The sequence below is a fragment of the Ursus maritimus genome, unplaced genomic scaffold, assembly GCF_017311325.1.
Source record: "Ursus maritimus isolate PB19 unplaced genomic scaffold, ASM1731132v1 scaffold_13, whole genome shotgun sequence".
Classification (NCBI taxonomy): Eukaryota; Metazoa; Chordata; class Mammalia; order Carnivora; family Ursidae; genus Ursus; species Ursus maritimus.
Window position 1 is genome coordinate 69,163,588 of NW_024423675.1, and position 25,020 is coordinate 69,188,607.

General features: G+C 50.2%; 1 protein-coding gene across 3 annotated transcripts in view; it reads left to right on the top strand.

The window, feature by feature from the left end:
- SMOC2 (SPARC related modular calcium binding 2) overlaps window positions 1–25,020 on the top strand; it is a 155,574-nt gene that overhangs the window by 57,877 nt on the left and 72,677 nt on the right. For 2 of the 3 annotated variants that reach the window (XM_040628072.1, XM_040628073.1), the window contains exons 4-7: window positions 34–133; window positions 12,624–12,671; window positions 15,741–15,791; window positions 17,142–17,216. In XM_040628072.1, the coding sequence (XP_040484006.1) occupies window positions 34–133; window positions 12,624–12,671; window positions 15,741–15,791; window positions 17,142–17,216 (274 nt within the window). Of the gene's footprint in view, window positions 1–33; window positions 134–12,623; window positions 12,672–15,707; window positions 15,792–17,141; window positions 17,217–25,020 lie in introns of all 3 variants that reach the window. The other variant, XM_040628071.1, reaches the window with a different exon arrangement.

Consider the following 25,020-nt stretch of genomic DNA (forward strand, 5'->3'; position numbering starts at 1 on the left):
GCCCCCCCCCCCCCCCGTCCCGCCGTCCCGCAGGTGCAGTGTCACAGCTACACCGGATACTGCTGGTGCGTCACGCCCAACGGGAGGCCCGTCAGCGGCACGGCCGTGGCCCACAAGACACCCAGGTGCCCGGGTAGGTCCGCGACTGTGCGGCTGAGCCTTCTCCTGACCGCTGTCCCCTGTCATTCTGGTCCCCCACCCGTGTCTGCTCACAATTCCAAAGAAATCCAGCATAGGTCGTTGTGAGAATTCACAGGAACTGGGTTTCTGTCGCGGGACAAAGCCTAAAATATGGTGAAAACTGTTTCTAAGACAGTTTTCCCAGTGGAAGATCTGGTCCGAACTCTGATAGGTTCTTTGATTCAGACTCTGAGTTTTTTAGGAATGACCACAAGGACTGTAGTCAGCAGTGGAAACGACCACATATTTTCTTTGGCAAAAAAAAAAGAAAGAGAAAGAAAAGTCTGGTTTTATATGTATATGTTTGCAAAGAAAAAGGGGATCATTCTCTGTAACTCCACGCCAGATGGTTTATTTGTGTTATTTTATTACTCCAGAGGGGCTGATACACTGAAGGCATTAATACTGGCAGTATAACCTATGAGATAGTCCATTTTCCTTTGATATTTTACCAAAAATAATTCTGGTCATGTTTACTGGAGAATGTTTTACAGCTTGACGGGATTAATGGGCCGGGGGGCTATGAGACCGTCTATGAAGGGATGCGTGACTCTGCATCTAGGTCCCTGGATTAGACTTTGGTAAAACAGTCGGGACGGCCATGGAGATAATAAAGCACAAAGCATGTTCCTGATTTTTCACGTAAAATATTGAAACATTTGCATTTAGGATTTGCTTTTAGACTTAAGTTTTTTGAAGGTCAGACATCTTATAATTAGGAATTTGGTTCATGATTCAGACATTTACACCGGGAGCCAAGGCACAGGCCAGGACTCATAACTGCTCACCATGATGACATCTGTAATTAACAGTAACGTGAAACCTAATATTTCCAGTGACTGGTCAGCACTTAAAAACCACAGGGTGTGCATAATGTGAAATTAAAATATATTTATTTTAAAAAACTCTTTGGTTATCCAAAAGCTAAAAATTGCTGACAAATATTTTTAGTGAGCTAACATTTGCACCTAATAATTCTTTTTCGAAGTCATGGAGTAAATGAAAGAGAAAAATGAACACACGAGTTTGCCTCTCTGTGCGTCCCTCACGCTGGGAGATACTGTCATATGCGTATTTTATTTCAGGCGTGTGGCAGCACTGGGCACCGAGCCTTATTTTACAAAGGAGAAAGCCAGGGGGATGCCTGTTTCTGTGATTTTAGTGATACTGTTAGAAAATTAAGTTGTGTCTGACAGATCTTTATTAAAAAGCCATGTACAAAACTGGCTGACTTTCTTATATTCTCCAAATAGTACTTTGTTTTTGGAATCAAACCCCTGTACTGTCCACTTACGCATTTTTTTTCAAGCAGGTACCAGGAATTATAATTTGACTATATAGAAATGCTCCATTTTCACAGTGGTTGAGTGGACTTTTTTTTGTCCATGTGATGGATTATGGAAAACAGTCTGCTTGAAAGTCTGGTATTTCTTGTATGGAGACTGTGGGCAAGGCTCCGTGGATCAGGTCAGACTTGCAGTGAGGTCGGGGGCTCTGCTCTCAGCCTCACTGTCTGCAAGTGAGCGTCCCTTTCCCTTCCGGGCTGCAGTTTGGGGCTGGGTCACCTCACACCTGCTGTGCTACTGATGTGCTCTGTAGCTTCCAGGGCGCCGTGGAAAAGGTCTGCCAACCCCCCGTGGTAGTCACGCTCTTGTTCTGCATGAAGAGCAGGTGTCGTGCTCAGAAGCTCTGCAGGGTTTTGGGAATTGTTGAGAAAGTCTGAGGCCAGGGAGAGTCTCAGGACGATTGTGCTCATACACGCATGCACGATGCACCCACAAACTCACAGTGCTCAGTCACACACACACATGCAGTCTCACACAACTCACAGACACATAGTCTCACACACACACACTCACACAGTCTCACACACAGTCATACAGTGTCACACACACAGTCTCACACACACACAGTTTCACGCACATTCACACACACAGTCACACATACACAGTCTCACACACACAGTCTCACACACAGTCTCTCACACACAGTCTCACACACACGTGCAGTCTCACAAAACTCACAGACACATAGTCTCACACACACACAGTCTCACACACACACAGTCTTACACATACAGTCACACACAGTCACACATATAGTCTCACACACAGTGTCACACACACTCACACAGTCATAGTGTCACACACACAGTCTCACACACAGTCACACACACAGTTTCACACACATTCACACACACAGTCACACATACACAGTCTCACACATAGTGTCACACACACTCACATAGTCTCTCACACACAGTCTCACACACACATGCAGTCTCACACAACTCACAGACACAGTCTCACACACACAGTCTCACACACAGTCTTACACATACACAGTCACACACAGTCACACAGTGTCACACACAGTCACACAGTGTCACACACAGTCTCACACACAGTCATACACAGTGACACACACACAGTCTCTCACACACTCATACACACAGTTTCACACACAGTCACACACACAGTCACACACAGTGTCACACACACTCACATAGTCACACACACAGTCTCTCACACAGTCTCTCACACACAGGCACACACAGTCACACACAGTCTCACACACACTCATACACAGAGTTTCACACGCACAGTCACACATACACAGTCTCGCACATACACAACACAGTCACACAGTCTCACACACACACACAGTTTCACACACACAATCACACAGTTTCACACACACACAGCCTCACACAGTCTCACATACATGCGTGGACACCTTATAAAAAACTTTTGCATAACGTACTTTAATTTCTTCCCAGACGTGGACAGAGCCTCACAAATGACACAGCAAGGCAGGGCGATAGGGCTTGGCTCTGCATGGCACTGTGATGCTGACGTGCAACACAGAGGATCACATTTCCCATCTGCAACACGCCAGGGACTCGTTCTCTAGGTACATCCTCATCTCTTCACTGGTAAATTATCACGTGCGTCTCATGGCTGGTGCACGTTATCCACTCACTCTGAACGATGAGAGTGGTTTTCATCTGGTTTATTAAAATTGGGTAAGCCTCGGTGTTCAACAATTATCTTTAGTCCTGGAGTTCACAGCAAGCTTACCCTATAAATACACGCTATAAAAAACGTGACAAGAGATTTAAAATGTAGCCATAAACAGTAGCCATCACTTAGAACTTGTATGTGTTTACTATGAACACGTGCAGACGCACCGTGAGGCAAGCCACAGAGGAGGGAAGCAGACATCCACGTGTTAGTGAGGTGTCAGCACAACGGAGGAGGGCTCCTGCCCCCAAATCCTCCAGCTTCTCGCTTCTCCCAGATGGCCCTTTAAAAAGGGGACCATTCCTCTATTCCATAATTATGTATTCTTAAGCCATTAATACAAATTACCCAAATTCCTATTAATTGATAAGGAGAATGAGATGAGACACTCTCGCAGAAAAATGGTCAAAGTCTTGAACCGACAGCATTTTATAAAGGCGGAAATTCTAATGACCTGTGAACACAGGTGAAGGTGTGGGCTCATTAGGATCAGGGAAACTCAGTGAGGGTCCCTCCATGCCCACTGGATTAGCAGCAAAGACAAAGTGATCTGTGATGTGCTGGTGAGGACATGGAAGCACAGACCCTCGCCCAGTGCTAGTGCACGGGTGTAGAGTCCGCTTGCCTTCCGACCGTGGGTGACAGGATGCTACATGGCTCCGGAGACGTGCACTCAGTTTGCAGCAGGAGACAAGCACTGAGCGTCCAGAGATGCATTTGTGATAACAACCAGACCTGGGAAGCCTATGGATGTCCACAGTGTCCGAGTGGATGGATCACGTGGTGTGTGCGGTTTGTGTGGACCCACAGCTCCCACGTGGTCCTGAGCGGAAGCACACAGCACGAAACACACAAGTCCATTTAAAATGCAAAAACAGACAAAACTCAGCTCCCGCACTTAGAGAAACTTCTTTGGGTAGAGAGCCACGAAGGCAATGAGCAAGGGGTCATGGTAGGATCAGGACAGTGGTTCCAGGTGGGGAGGGAGGATTTTGACTGGAAAGGGGGTGGGACATGGCGACTCCTTCTGCCCTGGAAGCTTCTTCTCTGGATTTGACAATAGTTTATCAGGCTGTGCATGTGTGTCTACGGTACGAGAGCAGAAGTCCACAGATCTAAAGAGATTTAAAAAGTTAAAAATGTAAATGTCATCGGAGGAAGTAGCACACTGACGTAAATCCTTCCTAAACTTACGCATCATCCTGAGGGTTTTGATGGAGGGAAAGGGGCGGATAAGAAAGGACACACCTGTGGCTGGAAGGGAGGGATGGGCTGGAAGAGGCGTAAGCGAGGATTTGGGGGCGACTGGCATTAACGTCTGCCGTCCGCGATGTTCTGGAGGAGCGGAGGCGGTGCCCTGCTGTCCCGTGTCAGTGCCGCTGCTGCCGCTGGTGCTCGAGGGGACCCGCCAGGGGTTGGGCATCACGGTGGCCTGGATAGGAAGTGGTATTACCTTCTAGTTTATAGGTGGGGACTCTACCAAGGCCTCTGTGCTTGCAAGTGACAGAGCTAGGATTTAAAACTCTATCTTTCCATCTCCATAGCCCACATTTTCTGCCAAATCCAATAATGTAAATTCATGGGCCGTGAACTCCTTACTTAGCATATGTGTAAGCCCAGGTGTGAGATCCACAAGCACGTGGGGGCTTTGTCCAGGCCCCAGCAAGGTACTCAGAGGACAGGAAACTCTGTGCTCCCCCCACCCAGCACCTCCGCTCCTCAGTGCTTCTGAAAACCCGCCATCAGCTTTCATCGGTGCTCATCAAGGACGGTCCCTTGGCGTGAGTGCTCTGCTCAGATTGGCACAGCGAGGGAGTCATCTGCCTTGTCCTTCGAGCCATGGCCGTGGAATGCGTGGCGCTCGGGCGGGGAGAGGCAGAGGTCCCCGTGGAGGGGCAAGTTTGGCGGTGGCAGGTCCTGCCCTCCCACCCCTGTTGACACGTGCTTCCTGACCCCTCACGAGTCGTGAGATCCTGCTTTAGTAAATCATAGTGTAGGTGACCCATCCATCCAGTGGCTCACGGGAAACATCCAACGTACTTTCTCCTGAGGAACCTGCTCGCTGTTCGTTGTTAATTCATTTATTTCCTGTTGAGTGTCTGCTGGGCAAGGCACTCACGGTCTGTGGAGGGCCCTGCGGATACATGTGTCACCACAGGCTGGGAGAGGTCGGGGGAGCCGCAGGCACACGACAGGAAGTCTTGCTGCCTGAGGACGTGGACAGGCGAGGACAGCTCTGGAAAAGCAGGACACGTTGGCCTGGTGTCAAAAGGGGGCAGAGCCGTCATTCCCACAATTCGTTCTTGAAAGTGCCGCTCCTTCTTCCCTCCTGGCTGTGCTGGCTCCTGAGCCGGGCCTGGAAGGGGAAGGATGGCAGGAGCTTTCTCCCACCTGCGGGACAGCGCGCATGTCCGTGGCAAACAGCACATTGCCTTGAAGAGTTTAGTCCCAAAAAGCTGCTCTTTGAGCTGCCTCCAAATGCACTCCAGGCTTTGCCCTGCCCGAAAGCAGCTGTTTCTTGCTCATGGCTTGGAGATTTATATGCTCAGCAAGCCCCGCTGACTTAGAGCCCTGGCTCTGCAGATGGCTTTCCGCTCAGGGTCTTCGCCTGCACGGGAGATGCCCAGGGGATGAAGGAAATGACAGGGAGCCCAGTGAGCATTTCCCCCGTCCCCTGGGCTGGGGCGGGGCCAGGTCGACATGCCTCCATCTGTACGCGGCTGATTTATATTTATTCTGTAAGGGTTTTTCCTTTTTCTTTTCTTCTTCCTTCTAAAGATTTGAAGACTAACATTGCTGGGGGCGGAGAAGACCTCAGAAACAAAGGACTTTTCTCCAAGGGAGGATTTTTGTAGCTTGCCTATTCGCTAGTATTTGGAAATAGCTTCAGGGTTTTTAATCTCATCTCCCTTCTGTAACTGTGCACCGTGGCCAAGAGCTTCTTCCTGGCAAGAGTACAAAGCAGTGTGAGACACTGTAAGCTGAACCTACATGCAAGAGCTCTTCATGTTACAATATCCCAAGAATCTTCGTATGTAGCTCAGCTTGAGGTATGTGTTTGAAGTCAGCTACAGACTTGGGGGTACAGAGCAGAGGCGGGGAGACATCCCGCACCCACGACTGAGGCCTGAGAGCCGCCCACCCCACCCCCTTCTTAAACCAGGGTCGGTTATGGGGAGAGTCGTCCCGAGCAGGACCTGACATCCCCACTCCCCAGGTTCCAGCGCCTTCTCGTGGCGCAGGACAGAAAGCCAGCTCTCCGGCCCTGCTCAGTTCCTGGCAAGTTTTATAGCATCCAGCGTCATCTCTCCTTTGGGGTCACTTATCGGAGGATTTGCATTTCCGCAGACAGGAGCGAGCAAGTCTGCGACTCTTACTGAGCAACTTCTCCGTCTGGGTTTGGGGAGGTCCAGGCGTGAATGACAGAGGACTTGGGGTTAGATGGGATCACCTCTCAAGGCATCGTCTACAGGAGTTTAACTACGATCCTTGCGTTTGCCCACGACGGGGGCACTTCTCGCTTCTACGCATATCCTAGTCATTTCTGAAAGTGTCCACTTGGTCGAGAGAACTAACTGTTTTTTCATTTTTCACCAATGAATTTCCCTGGCGCTAAGTGAAGCCACCTGCACAGCTGAGGAATTTGAAAGAAACGTCCAGAAGAACTGAATTTCCAAATATTGAAATCAACAACACAGCCACAGCTGGCTTCTCCAGTCTCTGGAGCATTTCTTTGTACGAACTATTGAAATGCAAATTCAGAGTTACTTTGTGTGAACTGGAAAGGTTACCGATCAGAAGGAGACCTTTTTCCTCTCAAAATGGCTTTTATTTAGGCTTAACAATTCTCTTCCTGGAAAATTATAGTAAAGTAAAATATTTCAGTGCATCCTGGCAAGGGAATAAAAACAGAGAGCTTTAGCAAGAGTGGAAGGTGCACTGAGGACGGAGCCTGTGGGTCATGGGGTGAGAACCAGAGTGTGTTGCTGTGGCTGCATGCAGGTGTCACTCACCGGGGTTTGCTCTAGAGAAAAGTACAAATTGTCAGGGACGACTGTGACAATTTTTGAAGTCTTGAGGAAATTCATTTACATCCCTAATGAGGTAAAATAGTAATCTGATACAGCCAACACAGGGTATGTAAAATTTCTAATAAAATTTCCAGATGTGCACACACACACACGAGAGTGGGGAGGAGGGAGGGGCAGAGGCAGAGAGAGACTCTTGAGCAGACTCCATGCCCAGCGGGGAGCCCGACACAGAGCTCCATCTCACCATCCTGAGATCATGACCTGAGCCTAAACCAAGAGTCGGATGCTTAACCGACGGAGCCCCCCAGGCGCCCCTCCCTGTGATTCCTTTAAAGCCAGGATTCCTCCGACACTTCACAGAAATCTACGGTTGCTAAGGTCATGGTGTATAGAAAACCATTGCTTGGCTAGTGTGAGGTGTTACTTCCCACTGTTAGAGTCCACGTTTAACAGGTACCTAATATCTAGCATTACACGCGGGACAGATTTGGGATTTGCTGCAGAGGCTCCTGCATCTTCTCCTGACACCTAGTGAGCGTCACAGTCTAGCTGGTCTTGAACCGGATGAACTGCTGCCATGAGGGCGGGTGGCTGCGTTGCCCAAGGAGGACTGTAGGACCAGCCGGATGCTGGCCCGGGTCTTGCGGAGCAAGAGTAGAGAACACACGTCATTCACGTGTCGGGTCCAGCGTGGGAGGGCTGGGGCAGCTCACAGTTGTGGTGCCTGACCACGTTTGCACGGTCACGGGGCGATCTATGGACGGTCGTGTTGTGCTCAGGACTTCCCGTTTCTTGGCTTCGACACCAGTGTTGGTGGGGTTGGGTGTCACAAGAACCCCGGGAGGTAACCAGGCAGGAGTTGTGCCATAGTGATTTATTAAAAATTGAGCGCAGACAGCTCCCATTGTGCACATTGGCCCAACCATAGGACTACACCTGGCACCGCTTGTAGGGCTGGCTTTTGACCACAGAGTGATATGGGGCTGGCAGGTTTCCAAGTGCTCTGATGTCAACATTGGTTTCCATGCTGGGCTTGACACCCACTGCCTCTCATGCTTAGTCTTTCTACCCCCCGCTCTCCACCACTGGGACCGTTTGCTGCTAGGAGGGTCAGCGGACCTGAGGTCAGAGGGGCCGTTGGAGCTGACAGAAGTTTCGTCAGCCTTCACAGGTCACGCTCAGGCATCCTGACTCTGATTCAGGTCTTCCACACGTGGACACCACGCTAGGCTCTGCAGAGGTCAAGGTGATAGAAAGGCCCCATCTGGGGAGGTATGTCCTCGTAAACAGAGGATGGGCACAGAATAAGGGGACAAGGAGCTTGCAGAGCACGCTGTGGAGTGTTCTGTTGGACACGCCATGCCCCACTGTACTGCTAGCCTTGCTCTCGACTCACACTGCTATCCCCTCCTGAGGGCCCGTTCACCCCTCCCTCTTCTTCAGGGGCCTTCCTGTCAGCTCAGCTCCCCCAAGGGCTAACGGTGTGGACGTGGATCCTGGCTCTGCCACTTGCTGGCTAAATGACCTGGGACCAGTTAGGCACCTGCCCAGATCTCAGTCTCCTCATCTGTATAAAGGGCATAATGATGGTACCTCCTCTATAGGGTTGTCCTCAGCAGTAAATGACTCCATGGATGTGAAGTCATTAGAGCCATGACCAACACACAGTAAGAACTGTGGAGACTAGCTGTGTGCACAACTGCCGTATACATTGTTTCAGTTATTTCCATTTCATGCTCATCTCCCCAAAGTAGATGACACTTTGTAGTGCTTTATCTCCTGCACTGTCAGCCACACACAGTGAGCACGTGCTGAATGAACGAATGAACGTGGTCACGGAGAGAGGCTGACATCACCCAGGCTCGTTGGTGCCCCGTCTGACCACTTGCTCCGAGTGGAGACAGCATTGCTGTCTGTCATGGGCAGACCCCGTTGCCGCCTCTGCATGTGAAATCCCCCTGTGTGAAGACGGAGGCCACAGGTGGAATGTGCCACAGAGGGAGCGCCCGAGGTATTTTGGGTGAACGTTCAGTGTGTGCCTCTTCCCTCGGTTTCTCTGCCGTCTTCCTTCAGCCAGTGAGCAGATCCTCCTGGCACTGCCCATTTTGCAGGTGAGGGGACGGAAGCTGGGGCAGGTGAAGCCACCTGACCAGGGCCACAGAGCTGGCAGGTAGTAAATTTGTTCTCTGGCCCAGGTTCTGCCTCCTCCCTGCACCGCTAGGCCTGTGGTGTTTGCGGGATTGTTCACGGCACTGCAGGCTGTTCTGACCACGGAACGAGGGGCAGACACAATGAGCCAGCGCCTGAGAGAAGCCCGCTGGTTTGTCCCACGGCGTGGAGGGGACGGCGAGCCTGCTTTCAGAGAGCACAGTGCCAACTGGTTTACTCAGTTACAGCAAAGAGATGCGTGTCCAGAAAATGCAGGACGAGCAGAGCCCTCTATTCCTTCTATTCCTTTTCTTAGTTTCCCCCCACCCACCCCCGATTCTGTCTCTCTTTTTTCTGAAGCAAAGCCACGCGATGTTGTAAATCTGCACTTGAATGTGTGATTTCCAGAAAGGGATAAATCACTGTGGCTTGTTTAACTGGGCCCTGAAGGAGCCATCCGTTCTGCGTGCAGGCCCCGTGCTCGCCTGCAGTGGGCTGACCTCATTAACCCTCTCCCTTCTGCCCGGGCCGCACGCACCGGAGACCGCCCCTCCTCCATTGTGTCTAAAACACAGTTGGTGCTGGGGAAGGAGCCTGCTGAGACCACCAACTCTCACCCTCCGTCGGGCACCCTTCTGGCAACACGCCGGGACTCCTGAGTGTAGCTGGATTTGAACCAGGTGCTCAGCACTACAACTCACATGATTTCCCCCATAAACGGTAGGTGTTCTTCTCCCCACTTTGTGTTCTTGTGGCTTCCTCCACCAGTAACGCATGCCCTAATTGCTTAAAAAGCCACCTCTTTTAAAATAGCATTTAAATGGGATGAGATCTCACCAATGGAGGGAATTCAACTGTGTCCTTTGAGATATGAATCTGAGGGGCGGTGTGTATGACCGCGAGCAGTGGTCAGGTCTTGAAGGTGCCGCCAACCAGCCCGTGGCTTAGGAAGCTGTTCACTGTCTCCCAGGTCCCCTGTTTTGAAGCCCTTTTCCGCACCTACATCTTAGAATCTCACCTGTCCCAAATTCTCGGGAATTCTTCAGCAAATCCTTATCTCCACAAAACTACGGAAAGTATAAGAGCTGCTTTCTGGTTTTGGGTTCACGGATTCTAGTTCGCATAGCGGTTTTGCTGCGTGGGGAGTGATGGTCAGCTTTCCTCCACATCCTCGGGGACGGGACATTGCGGGGAAGGAGGTGGGGTGTGGGGGAGGCTTTTTGTCCAGAGGCAGCTGGAAGAGGACGTGAACAGCACCTCAGGGTCTTCTTAAAAATTGGTCGCAAAAAACTTGAGTCATGGAGCAGGTTACCAAGGACACTTGACTCTGCTTGGATCACTCCGGCCTACTGAGAACAAGATGGAATGATTGTCGTGTGGACTGGTTTGAGTAAATACCGAGTGCATTCCGGGGGCGGGAGAGCAAGCTCAGCAGCTGTCGGTCTGGGAGAAAGTGCGCCCCAGGGCGCAGGGAGGCACTCCGAATGCCCCGCGGCCACCGCCTCTCAGCCTGCGACTTCACAGCCTTAGATTACAAAATACTGCCTTAACTCAGTGGAGAGGCTCTCGTGTGGGGCATTGAGGGACTACGTAGGATATTTACATTTAGCTCAGCATATTAAAACCTGAATAGTCATATTTAGAAATATTACTGAAATATTATCATTTCCAGTCAAGAGTAGAAAACATTTTTTGACTCATTGCAGAAACACATGATAACAGTAAGCTGATGACTAAAGATGGTTAAGCTCTTTAAGAAATCTGGATTTGTGGAGAGAGGCTCGAAGAGAGAAGCAAGCAAAGTAGGGCCCCGGAAGCCTTATGAGAAGGCCACACGCTGGGGCCCCTTTTCTATCCCAGGGGCTCTTGGCAGAGGTAGAATCCTGTGTTGTGAAGCCTGGAGGCCGGTGGCGGGGGCATCAGCTGGGAAGGAACCCGCAGCGGCTTCAGTGAGCACGTCTGACGCCGCCCAGAGAGCCGGGCACACCGCGGTCCCTTCCGTCCACTGGCGGAGGGAGACTTCCGAATGCACGTCGCTCCGTTGTTTCTTAGACTCACGGCAGGAGGAGTGGGTGTGTTCCCTCCCAAGCTGGGTGGGAGGTCCGAGGTGGACCCACGGCTGGACCCACGGCTGGAGGAAGGCTTATCGTGTGTGCATTTTGTTCCTTGAAGTAAACCTGCTGACTGAATTTTGGGAAAGGGCGTAAAAACCCATCACCTTCGTGTGATTTCCGCCAGTATTTCGAGAGAATGAGTGGTCTCCGCAAGGTTGTGTTAACTTCTCTGTCCTGTAAGATCCTTTCCTCTGATGAATTGCTGGTACATTTCCTACTGTATTACTGTTAGATTCCAAGAAACAGGATAAACGCTCTTAAACGTCATGAAGTTTATATCTTTAGCACAAAGGTTGGTCTGTATTACAACGTCACATTCAAAACTATAAAACCAGTTAATGGGCTTCACATTCTGGTTCATGAGATGTTTTCGCTAAGGAGCGCACCCCCGCATGAGACTGTGGTAATTCTAAATGAATCCTGCGTGGACGATTCTGAACACATTCGGCAGGTAAACTCCAAATTCATTCTGAACAGAATTTTCTCTTTTAATTCCTTCGAGTAGGGGTCATATTGGCGAGTGAAACAGTGCTTCTGGCAGTTGTGAGCTAACGGGGAGGAGAGAGCCACACCTCACGTCTGTAATGCAAACCTCTCAGTGTAACATAAATGTCAGACATGCTCTCATGAATTACTCTGACAGCCTTAGCATTTTTCCTGCATTCTTCCACAAAAAGACGGTTCCTCAGTTTTCTTTCCTATAGAACGAAATCCAGCTGAAACCAGGGTTTTATTTATCTTTGGTGGCATAACTTTTTATTATTTTAAAAACGTATCCTTTTTAAATCTAATTCATTCTGCTGCCTCAACATGGAAATGCATGGTAAGGGGACTGGGACATTTTTCAAGTGAAGAAACTGTGATCTCTTGCGTATTAAAGAGCGTCTGTCCTCATGTGCATGGACAACTAGTTAGCAGCAGAAGTAGGAACTAATCTTCAGTTCGCTAGTTGAGGGCCTGTGACTGTAGATGACATTGTCACCTCAGGGTACTAGACGGCTCGTGTAATTTAACTAGGAAGTGACAGGCAATGTGAACTAGTCAAAGTGAAACCCAATATTTGCATAACAACTATTGATGACCATTTGAGAGCCAAAAGTAATTTATTCCTTATTTTCCCCTTTTAGGTTCCGTAAATGAAAAGGTACCCCAAAGGGAAGGCACAGGAAAAACAGGTAACTATCTTAAAATAAATAAATTTCTATGATGATAATATATAACAGCTACTTCAATCAATGCCTTAAGTCCAAATTTGAATGTAGACTACCTGACAGGGAAAGCTGACACAGTTAATCAGTTATTCCTTCGACACACATGTATTTGCCCGTTTGGATGGCCAGGGGCCTGCAGGTGCTGGGCAGGTAGCCCCCGTACACCCATGTGAGGGCCTCTCAGGCACGGCTTGTGCCGGTACCCCTGTCGATGCTGGCAGGTGCCTCCCGAGTCCATACCTGCGGGGAGGGCTCCAGGTTGCTGTTGAGTTCACTTGTACTTGTGGAGGATAGCAATCACGGAGGGTCGTTGAGAAAGATGTCGCACGCTTCCTCCTGAGAAAGAGGGTTACTCTTTCCTGCCTGTGACGGCCACACCCTCTGGGACGGGCCAACAAGAGCCAGGCCGAGCAGCTAGCTGTTTTCTTTTGGAACCACTCCGTAGCACCTGGTTCCTCTCACGCAGGCTGCGGTGCACCCACCATGACCTTCCATGAGTCCAGTCTTTTCTCTTTGCCCTTCCCGCAGCCATCATCCTGTAGACCCAGGGATGTGTTTTCTGTCTGTATCTTATATCGACCTTTAAAGTCAGAAGTTGTTTTCAAGACAAAAAAATTTCTAGTACCAAAATTTTAGGCAATTCTTTTTTTTCTGATGTAGGTTATAGTATCTGACCCAGTAATAAGGAAAAGTGATATAAAGCCAAGTAGACCTGAGTTTCATTCAAGTCCATTCCCGTAAGGTGCATTGAGGCTATGGCGGGTACCGTCCCTCTCCTAGGAAGACGGTGGAGTCCCTTTGTGTTATGAAGATAAACACAGGGATAGGCACCTGGGGCTGTTAGCCTGTGGGGATGGTGTGTGAGGGGGGCTTGGTGGGAGTGTGGGCAGAGCTGTCTCATGAAAGGGGAGGTGATGGGTGGGCACAGAGGGTTTGGACATGGGGATGGGTATGATGTAGGACAGAATAACCTCATAATTGGGGAAAATAGCCCATTTTCTAGGGGAAAGACAGTGGCAGGCAGAGTCAGAATGCTGGCTGGAGTGAGGGTTTACGTTTGGAAAAGAACGTTAGATGAACAGCTTGGATTTGGGTAAGGTCCCAGGGTGGGCATGTCAGTATTTTCTAGAGAGGAGGAAGGGACAAGATTTATGATTACAAACATCAATCAGATGCCCAAGGGGCGGAGGTGACAAAATGAAACACTACTTCAGAAGCGGTTTCCTGACGCAGGCCTTGCAGCACATTGCTGAACCCGCTATAGAAGCTTAAAAAATCCCTGGGGAATTGGTATGTGGGCCCAGAAATTAGCTTAAGGCAGGAGTATGTTCCTTCTGCTGAAGGCTCTTGATCTTCAGACATGCACACAACAGAGAAAATGCCTGAAATTAAGCCACACAGTTGGCTTACGGATAAAAATGAGGCCTTTGCAAACTCTAGTAGGGAAAACAGAAAGCACACAGCTCTCCATGGTTTTGTTTCATTTTCTCGAGGCTGAGTTCAGTAGGTGCTGGTGCGTTTGTTACACCGGAACAGAGCTCCACGAGGGCCCTGAGCGTGGACAGTGGTGGAGGGGGGTCATGCTGATGGCAGGGGGAGGGCCAGGGCCAGGAAACACGAGGGCCCCTGGAGCATCACCATCGTCCTCCCCATGGTGCTCCAAGCCTCACCTGGGGTGAGTGAGCTGGGCTGAGTTTTCAGGCTGGCTCAGACCCAGTGATTTTGGGAACAGGCTGGGGGCCCCACAGTGGTGACCTGCCTAGGCCTCAGTAAAAATGTACAACATTAATAATGTGCTTGATTGATGTCATTGGAAAGGACTTCTGAATATGTTAACTATACTGTAGATATGTCCCCCATTTAATTTTAGTTTTCTGGAAGGAGATTACTGAACGTAAGGGTTTACAGTTACTATCAGTGTTAGAACTTGGGTTTCTCAAATGGGCAACATTACATTTTGTCTGTGTTCTGACAGAAAGCAAGCTCTTTTTTCAAAAGACTGTTCCATGTTAAAGCTTTAAAAAAAGTCTTTTTGGTTTTCCCCCAAAAAGAATTTATGAGAAACTTCATTTTTATTCTTCAGACATCTGGGAAAGTCATGAATCACAGATAAGCCTTGTGGCTGGTCCTTATCTCTCCCACTGTTTATTGTATTTTAATCCTGAAATTATTATATAACGAAATCACATGAGCAAGCTTGAGTGGAAAGCACCAGGCTGGCTCTTGGGAGCCCCACAAAATGCCTTGTGACCGCAGCCCGGGCAGGGGCCCCGCTCTTCCAGAGCAGACTTCCAGCAGCTCATTCTCCATGTCTTCCTGCTATGTCTCAGAACTCTCTAGAACCTTGTGCTCTACCAGGGAACCCCCAGTCTGTTTTTCTACTGACTGAATAAAGATTATCCACTGGGATCTTTGCCTCCATAGAGTGATTCTGTAACCCACACCCGTCCCCCTCTCTGTGACGTTGATACTGGTCCCTCTACAAATTTCTTCCCCAGCTCCCGCAGGGGTGAGGGAAGGGCTGATGGTGCAGGGGTGCACAGGGCAGCAAGTCAGTCATGATTCTTTGATCCCTGCCTTGTACTCGGGAAAACGGGGGGGGGTGTGCAGAGCAAGCATATCTGGCTTCCCCAGCCCACCCCAGCCCATCTCTGTGTCTTTAGTCACCCCAACTCGCTGACTCTGCTGATGTGAGTCCCCTTTCCACGGCTGTGTTCCCTGGCTTATGTTATTTCCGTCTCTTCCTCTCCTGTCCCGAGCTGCTCTGGCTCCCAGGGACTGGCATCCCACCCAGCACTTCCCTCAGGGGCCCGGTTTCCAGCCTGCACACACTTGACGTGGCAGCTCACCAGGGGCCTTGTGCAGTTTCAGGGGAGCCCCTGCCTGGCTCCGCTTCCCTGTGCACCTGGGGTGGTGGTTTTGGTTGATGTGTGGGGTGTATGCAAGCCCTCAGCTTCCATCCTGTATGCACACTTACTGAACTTACTCTCATAATTGTAGTCTCCTTGCAAATCTTTTCCGTTCTGAATTCAGATGATGCCACAGCTCCAGCGTTGGAGACTCAACCTCAAGGAGATGAAGAAGGTGAGCCCCGGATACAGCAGGGTCTGGCTGGGGGAGGGCGGTGGATGCCCACGGGGGAGGGCGGTGGAAATGCCCTGGCGCAGTCATGGGCGAGGACAGCAGACGTGAGCCCCAGATACAACAGGGTCCTGCTCGTGGAGGATGGCGGGTGTGCTCTGGGGCAGTCATGGGCCTGGGAAGTCGGGACAGTCACGCTGCTGGGAGTCCACTCAAAGTGGACTGGATCTGGCCACTTGCAACTTTATGAGGCTCCTGTCGTCTTTCCTGGTGGCTTTGGAGCAGGCTCGTGAATGCTGCCGTGGTACTTTCATATAGCACAACCCAAAGATCTTTTTTTGAATCAAAATTAATGAGTGGAAATTGCATAATTTGGATGACATAAACTATTTCAAAGGGCGTAAACACGTATGTCCTGTTCCCTGTTCATGTATCATATCTTTCACATCATGTGTTCACCACAATGTGGTGCGTGAGACGAGATTTGTGAGGTCACGTGTGTGCGAGTGTTTCTAAGGGTTTTTGAGCTTTGTAGTCATGGCAAGGATGGATTTCCTATTTTCCCTTTCATAAATTGTCTTCGGTATTCGCCAACGGGTCACAGAGTCTCAGGTGGAAAGGAACGAGGGCTTGCAGACAAAGTGTAAGGAGAGCACATGGTAAATACGTCAGAGAGTGGAAGGTGGGGTTACACGGCGCTCTGCAGAGAGCGGGAATGAACGGCTCACGTCTGCGTGGCGCCAAGTGCAACACCGTATCGTTAGCTCCCAGAGTCCTCAGATGCCGCTTCGCAGACGAGAACACTGACGTCACGGGTCTGAGGTCACGGGCCGAAGGGTGGCGCTGCCACGGTTCGCGGGCCTGCGGCTTGATGCGCACGGCAAACTCTCAGGGGTTTGGTCAACAGTACTGCAGAAAAGGATGTGTTCCTGAAATGAGTTACGCAAAATTACGTCTTCCACGTAGTAGTTTGTACTGAATCTTTCCTGAGCAAAACCTTGCGTGTTGCACGAATCCCATCTTCACCACACGCGGCTGTGTTTCTGTCGGGGCTTTTCCCTGATCCCCACTTCTTTTCAGTGGAGCTAGTCTGGATCCAGATATCTTGTATTTACACTTCTGGATGAAGAACGGGGAAACAAAAGCGTGTGCTCAACTTTTGAAAATGTATATTATTCTTTCCTTTCGTCTCACGTACATAATCATTTTAATGATTTCTTTAAAAATGTGCAATATGGATTTATTGAGCACACTGACTTTTTGGCATTTAGGCTACCTACTGCGATCTTTAACTGAGAGACTGTGTTTTCATGATGCATTAAAAATAATTATCATTTTCTTTTGGTTTATTAGATATCGCATCACGTTACCCCACGCTTTGGACTGAACAAGTTAAAAGTCGGCAGAACAAAACCAATAAGAATTCAGGTAAAAAGGGGCCCAATGTCACTTTGTGAGGACTGCTTTAATAGACATAGGAAGTGGTTTTGTTTTCTGGAAGTTAAGCATGTAATCCATCTTTTTCCTCAGTTTTTGATGACTCATACAAGTAATTCTTGTGACTTGACCACCAAAATGTAGTTCAGATTTTGATGTTTTTATTAAATTTTCTAAGTTCTTTAAAAGGGTTCTCTGAAAATGTCAAGCAAATGATAGCTTCAGGTATAAAAATAGAAGTATTTGACAATAAGTGTTTGTTTTTGACCCAATTTCAGAGATGTCCGAACACTTGGCTAATTTAGTTCAAAGTCCTCAAAACTATGTGGGTTGCAGGAGTGTTTGACAGAGTTTTACATTTTAAAGCTGACTGTTTTGACCTGTGGAGAGGTGACACGTTGCCTCCTGCTGGTTCGCGACTTTTGCGGTTTCGCGGAAGTGGACTTGTTCTGTGATCTCTGCGCTCGCTCTGTGGATTGTGTGTGTTCCCTCTGGCCTTTTCAAGTGATTTTTTTGTATAAATACCTATTGAAAGAAAGTGTCCTTCCTGGTTTAAAGTACCCAGCTGCCGAGGGACCACAGGCTCTGTAATAACGGGAATGTACTGTGATCGGCCTCAGGTGAAAGCCATGAGTGTTCACAAAAGCAGCCTTAGAACCACAGCTCGGCTACTGGAGGTTACATGTTTTCCTTTCTAACGGGTTTCAATGCCCATTTACGAACAAAACAAAGCAAAAAATCAAAAGGTTTCTCAAAGTTCAGGGTACTAGGAATAGTTTGCTTCTCTTCCCCACCTGCGCCCTATGCACACCCCAAGAAAGCCTCCTGATGGGAAGCCCCGAGTCTCGGGATTTTGCAGCCACCTGGAAGACCTGCTGGGTCACTGGCTCACCACGCAGAAGGCAACATGAAGAATGAGCCGCGAAGGCGCAGTGGGAAGGTAGGGGTGGAACAGGTCTGATGTGTTCTTGTGCGGCTTCTGCCCGACATGTCCCTATCCCTGCCTCCAGCCCTGCAGTGTAACGCTCAGCTACGTCGCTACTGCACAGGACGCCACCCGCACCCCTCCCGGCTGCAGCTTCCGCCCGGCTGAGCTGAGAGAGGGAAGATCCGAAGGTCTGACCATCAGATACATGTGTACAAATGGCAGGGAAATCTGAAGTATATACATATTTTAAATTTTTTATTATGTTATTCACCATACAGTACATCCTTAGTTTTTGGTGCAATGTTCCATGATTCATTACTTGCGTATAACACCCAGTGCTCCATGCAATATGTGCCCTCTTTACTACCCATCACCAGCCTATCCCATTCCCCCACCCCCCTCCCCTCTGAAGCCCTCAGTTTGTTTCTCAGAGTCCATAGTCTCTCATGCTTCATTCCCCCTTCTGATTACCCCCTTTCTTTATCCCTTTCTTCTCCTACCGATCTTCCTAGTTCTTATGTTCCATACATGAGTGAAACCATATGATAATTGTCTTTCTCTGCTTGACTTATTTCACTTAGCATTATCTCCTCCAGTCCCGTCCGTGTTGCTGCAAATGTTGAGAACTCGTTCTTTCTGATAGCTGAGTAATATTCCATTGTATATATGGACCACAACTTCTTAATCCAGTCATCTGTTGAAGGGCATCTCGGCTCCTTCCACAGTTTGGCTATTGTGGACATTGCTGCTATGAACGTTGGGGTGCATATGGCCCTTCTCTTCACTACGTCTGTATCTTTGGGAATCATATTTCTAGAATTCGAAATTTTTTCTTCTCAGAAGTGATTGGGAAACTGTATGAATATATCAACACGCGTACTTCTCTTACGAACTTGAGGAATGGGAAGTTGGTTTTGTTCAGTGTTGTCACCCTGATTCCAAAAGTGATCTCATTAGATTTGCCCTGTAGCTTGGATTAGTGCGAGGGAACGAGGAGAACACCACGATGGTTCCGTGGATCTTGACGCAGTGAGACAGTCCTGAGCTTTACTTGAGGAACACATATAAAATTATTCTGAACAATGTCCCTAGAAACGTGCCTTTTTCTGTAAAAGCAGTTTGAATTGTCAGAGGACATGATTTCAGGTTTCGACAGAGTACAGGGCATGTGCGCTCACGGAGCAAGCGTGCTCTAGGTTTCACTCTTCACGAGCTCTCACCGGATTTTCAGGTGACAGCGGCAGGCTAGGCTCTCGCTGTGGAGGGGCTGAAAATGATGTTTCGGGAAATGCCAGTTTACCTAAGTCACCCTATACTATAATTTGACTTAAATCAGCCTCAATGAGCAGAACACAAAAAGGTTACGTTCAGTTGGTTTATGGACGCGGGGCACGAAATTACTGGATTCTGTGGTTGTCCCGATGCACGTCCTTTCTGAGCGTCTGAAGAAAGTCCCATCGAATTGGTGTTTTACGGTATTAAAGTGTATTGATTGATTTCACTGATTACGTATAACAATGATTCCATTGATTAAGTGTAACGATGAAACAGCACCCAACCAGAGGGCTTGCGCACAACCGCGGCTGTCAGTGGGTTTCAAATGTAAGACAAGCTTCATTCATATTTAATTTTAATTTTTTTATTTTATTTTTTATTTCTTTAATTTAATTTTTTTTTTTTTATTTTAAGAGAGGTGGGGGAAGGACAAAAGGAGAGGGAGAGGGAATCTCAGGCAGGCTCGATGCCCAGCACAGAGACTGAAGCACGGCTCTATCCCAGGATCCTGAGACCATGACCCAAGCTGAAATCGAAAGCGGATGCTTAACCGACAGCCATCCAGGCACCCCTAATTTTTATTTTTAAAAGATACTTTTACTAATGATCTTCTCTGATAGAAGCATGCACATATAATTAACAAAGCACAAATAATTTGTGATTTATTATTCTGTATATACATTTCTTTTTTTTTTTTTTAAAGATTTTATTTATTTATTTGACAGAGAGAGAGACAGCCAGCGAGAGAGGGAACACAAGCAGGGGGAGTGGGAGAGGAAGAAGCAGGCTCATAGCGGAGGAGCCTGATGTGGGGCTCGATCCCAGAATGCCGGGATCACGCCCTGAGCCGAAGGCAGACGCCTATCCGCTGTGCCACCCAGGCGCCCCTCTGTATATACATTTCTTAAATAGCTGTTTATCCTTGCACTTTTATGCTCTTTCATGGAAGAGGCCAGACTGGGAATGCATTTCTCTTCTGCTCTGATGTTTCTCTATCAGTTAAAAGTCCCTCTATTTTTGCCCGGGGAGTTTGTACTAAAATAATAGAATATTACTCTTGCTACTAAATACATAGAGTACCATCGCCATGCATAATGAGTGTGCCTGTGGTCAGTACGCTTTGGGGCATTCGGTGAAGGAGCTCGTGAGGAGGGACCTTTCCTGCAGAGGGAAATGGAGTACTCTTGTCTATGAAAATTTACACATAGTAGGTACTCGATAAGTGTTGATTAAATTAGTAAAGACTTTTACCATCATATGTCCATTGGCTCTTTGATGGTATCATTGCTTTTTTTTCCTAAATCAAACTAAATGAAGCAAACCACCACCACAACAAAACAGATAATAGAAAAGAGAATTAAGTACAGTTTGACTGCTGCACTTTTATTAATTAAAATTTAATATAAATATAAATGAAATAGCCTCTTGGTGATTCATTTAGCGAGAAGAGCGTCACTCCTATTACGTGAATCATTACACAACAGTGAGTAAAAGCTAAAATCATGTTTTAGTTAAGAATGTATGATTCAGTTTTCCCTCTCAGTATAAAACTGAGAGTGTCGACTACTTTCTTGTATCATCTTATCATATTATTTTATTTCTAACCAATAAGATGTAAAAGTTGACCACAAAATGTTGCCAGATACGAGGTTTTATTACACACGGTCTTTAAATTATGTGAAGTTCACTCGTAGAATGTGAAAGGAGTAAGAGATGGCTTCTGAAGAAGAACCCTCTCCAAATACACCCTCGTGCTAGAGGACAGAAGTCGGTGTTGGTGGCAGTCCTGATCGGACAGCGCAGGCGTCCCAGGAGCAGAGTAAAACGGGTCGATTCGGAAGCCGCAGACTCTGCAGTTGTGCAGAGAGTAGGGACCGCCCGTGCCCCGTAGCGCACCCCCCTTATTTTATGAATTACAGGAAAAGGAAAAGCACAATTCTGAATCTCAGAAAAATGGAGAGATTTAGTGCTATTTCTGTGATTTCTTCAAATTACTGAGTACGTTTCATGGAGAAGCCAACCTCTTGGAAATGCCTCGCCCAACGGGTGGGCTTTAATGGAATTATGGCATCTTATGGCTAAAGAAACCACAGAGATGGCCTTATTCAACCCATTTAATGCAATTTTCAAAGAAATGGACCTCAGGACAGACAAGTAATTCTCTCCAAGGCAGAACAGGTGGATATGTATTTTTTTAAATGTGCTGTCCACTGAGAAGAAGCCAATTGCATAGACGTAAGCGTCTTCACTTGGAATGTTCTAGTAATCTGCGAGGCTTACTGAGAGGACGAAGGCCCCACGAGGTTGAGGTGAGGGCAGGTGTGTAGTGACACCTGGACGGGGGGAGGGCTGTGCGGTCCCATCAGTCAGCCCTGCCCGTGACTGTACCTCAGCTGTGCCCGTTGGTCCTCGGGACCCTGACCTTCCCTCACGCTGCGCTCTGGTCCCCCTCAGTCCGCATTCCTCTATGGACACATGGTGCTGCTGGCCCTGGATCGCCCCCGCCTCCCGAGCCCTGGGTTCCTTGTAGTTTTTAACAATAATTTGGTACTTTGTGTGTGTGTGAGCGGATTCGTGAACCTCCCCTGAGCCCTCCGACACCCTGGTCACCCAGCGGCGTCACAGCCGGGGTGACGAGGTCACAGCTGGGGTCATCAGCGTCTGCAGCCTCGTGTTCTAGCTCAGGTAGCGGCGCGTGCACGTGCGGCCCCTTCGGGACAGGCTCGGTCTGGTGGAGACGGGGTGACCGGGCCACGTCCCTCTTTGCTCTCGCGTAGACTTTCTTGCTTTAACGTTGGTGCGAATTTTAGATATGTACCTCAGGTCTTTTTCTGAAAGTATTTTCACCTAAGTAAGTGAAATGTTAGTGCCGTGAAGAAGTGGCTTCTCGAAGGCTTCTCTTCATCAGCCCCGGAGATGAGCGACCATGACCTCCCTCCCCCCGATGTCATATTTGGCTCCATGACACCTGAGCGACCCCCTCCTGCTGCCGAACGGAATGGCCAGGAAAGGGCCCTGTGGGTGAGTGTCATGCGCTGGAGGCTTGGGGGAGTCAGCAGACACCCGCTGAGCACCTCACACTGGCTCTTCCCTCCTCTGAGCGCGATGGCAGTAGCAGGGAGCTGTGCGCGAGGCCCTCGCGTGCCCTCCTGCCCCGCCCTGCTTGGCCCTCGGAACAGGCCAGGGCAGCTGGGGCACGTCCTGTCTGGGGCTGAGAGGGGAGTGGGCCTGTGCGGGGCACGAGGGTGGTCGTGACTCTGGGGACTGCACAGCACCCTGTCCCCAGGGGGCGCTACACCGAGGCCGCAGACGGTTTTTAGCTTGAAAACCTAGAGGGTTGTGTCCGCGGATCCTGCCGCGGTGGGACGCGGCTCCAGCACGTCAAGCTCCTCACCTCCAGCAGGAGCTGGCTGCCCAGGCCTCACTGCAGGCCTGACGATTCCCAGGCTCGGGGCCAGAGTTTCCTGGGGAAGCAGAGAGGGGCGAGGGGGGACCCGGGAACTGAGAGACGCAGGAGGCCGAGGGCAGCATCTGTACCTGGGGTGCCAGTGTCGGGGGCCGTCACACAGAGGGTCCAGGAGCTGAGAGGAGGGGAGGACCCCCTCGCGGACCGCATCCTGCTGGGCTCTGGCTGTCAGCCTCTGGAGGGAAGGTAGGGTCTGGGCTGTGGCTCGCGCTCACCTTGCCTCGCTCGAGGAGGGAGGAAGTCAGCTCCTGGCTGCGAGCTGTGGCTCCAGCCCTGTGAGGGTCAGAGTGAGAGCAGGACCTGCAGCTGCAGTGGGGAAGCCACCGGTCTGCTCGGTGTGACTCCGGGGTCTGCTGTCTGCAACGGGTCGCCCTGAGGGCATTCTGCCCAGTGGGAGACCTGGCACCTACTTCTCTGAGTTGTCATTTTGGGGCCCGCAGGTGGATTCTGCACTCGTCCACCTGGGCCTGGGCTCTGTTGCCTCTGCCCTGAGTCGGCTCCGTGGCTCAGTGGGTACGCACTCCCCTGGGCAGGGGCTCCACTGGGCTCCATCACCACACGGTCAGCGGGGAACAAAGCGAAAGCAGAGCCCAGAGGAGGACAGAGACGGACTTGGTGGCGTGAGTTGTCTGCACAGTGATGTGGATGCAGGCTCCAGCCGGCGTCCCAGCCCTCCTGCCTCAGCTCCTGCCCTCTGCCCGGCCTGCAGAGCCTCTGTCCTTCAGGCCTCCAGGGTACTTGTAATCACTGGCCAGGGAGACAGACACCAGGTGGCTAATGGTTCTGCAAGTTGGAGAGAAAAGAATTATGTGCTGGGAGCTGTTAAACGTGTCAGGAAACCCAGCCTGAGCTCTGTGCCCGCCAGGCTGGTCCAGTCTAGTGCTCCCGAGCTGGGGGCCACCAGGAGGACATGCGGGCCCCAGAGCTCACGCTCCCCCGTCACGGCCAACTCCCCCATCCCCATCTCGGGCACACGAAGAGGTCCCTGTGGGTCCATCACGCTAGCGTCTCAGGACAGAATTCGTGCAGACGGAGGCCTCACCAGCCATCTCCATGCGACCCCATGCCTGTCTGAGTGCAGAGCCCAGCCTCACCCCCAAATCTCCCAATCCCCAAGGCCCAGCAGCTTCTGACTGACGCGGAGCCCGGCTGCCTGGCCTCACACTAGGTATTTCTGAGATGGTGTTTTGTAGACGAACATTTAAATCAGCCGACTCTGAGTGAAGCAGGTTGCTCTCCAAAATTCGGTGAGCTCCTCCCAGCAGGCCGGGGGGGGGGGGTGGCCCAGATGTCAAGTGCGGGCATGGTATAGGGGGTGGGGGTGAACTCTGCACCGCTGGTCAAGTGACGCGGTTGCCCTCTCAGGGAAGACCAAGGGAACCAGGCTGCCATTTGCTTGGGGACCCCACGTTCCAGTTAAGTCCTTCTCCCATGAGGACACTGACTTGTTCCTGGTGTGAAACGCCGTGCCGTAGGATTCAGGCCCGCAGTGGACCATGTCCAGACCGTCTGTTGGAGGGTGTGGGTCCAGCATCAGCGGTGTGCCCACTGCTCTGCTCTGGGGAACGGTGAGACTTCGTGACCTTTCTCTGTGTTGGGGCAGTAGGGTGACCTTTCTGGCTGCTGCCTTTAACGACCTGGGACTACTGGTGGATTGAAGAGCGCCCTCCGTGGATGTTCCCCCCTGTGGGAGACACAGTGTTGTTGGCCACGGCCCTGAGCGCAGCAGCAGCCTGGACCCTGGAGCTGTGAGCATCCGTGTGGGTCCTGAATGGCTGAGCTCTCCTCTCCTGGCCCGGGTCACAGCGGCCCGCTTGGCCCTGGTGGGGCGTCCCTGCTGGCTGCGAGACAGGGCGTCGACCCAGGGCACCGTCCAACCCTGGGGGCCGGTCTGTGTGGCACTGGCCCAGGCCGTGGCCCTTGGGGCGCCGGCAGGCTCTTCCAGTGGCTCAGAGGGCGGGTTTGTGGGGCAGACTCCGTGGCACTTGGCGTCCTGTCACTGTTGCACACTGAAGTTGGCGGTGCAATATGTCTGTTCTCTCTCTGCCTGTGGCTCTTCCGAAAGCTGAGTGTTGGGCCGCGGAGATGGCCCTTCGGAGACCCCCAGGGGAGACGCAGCCTGGGGC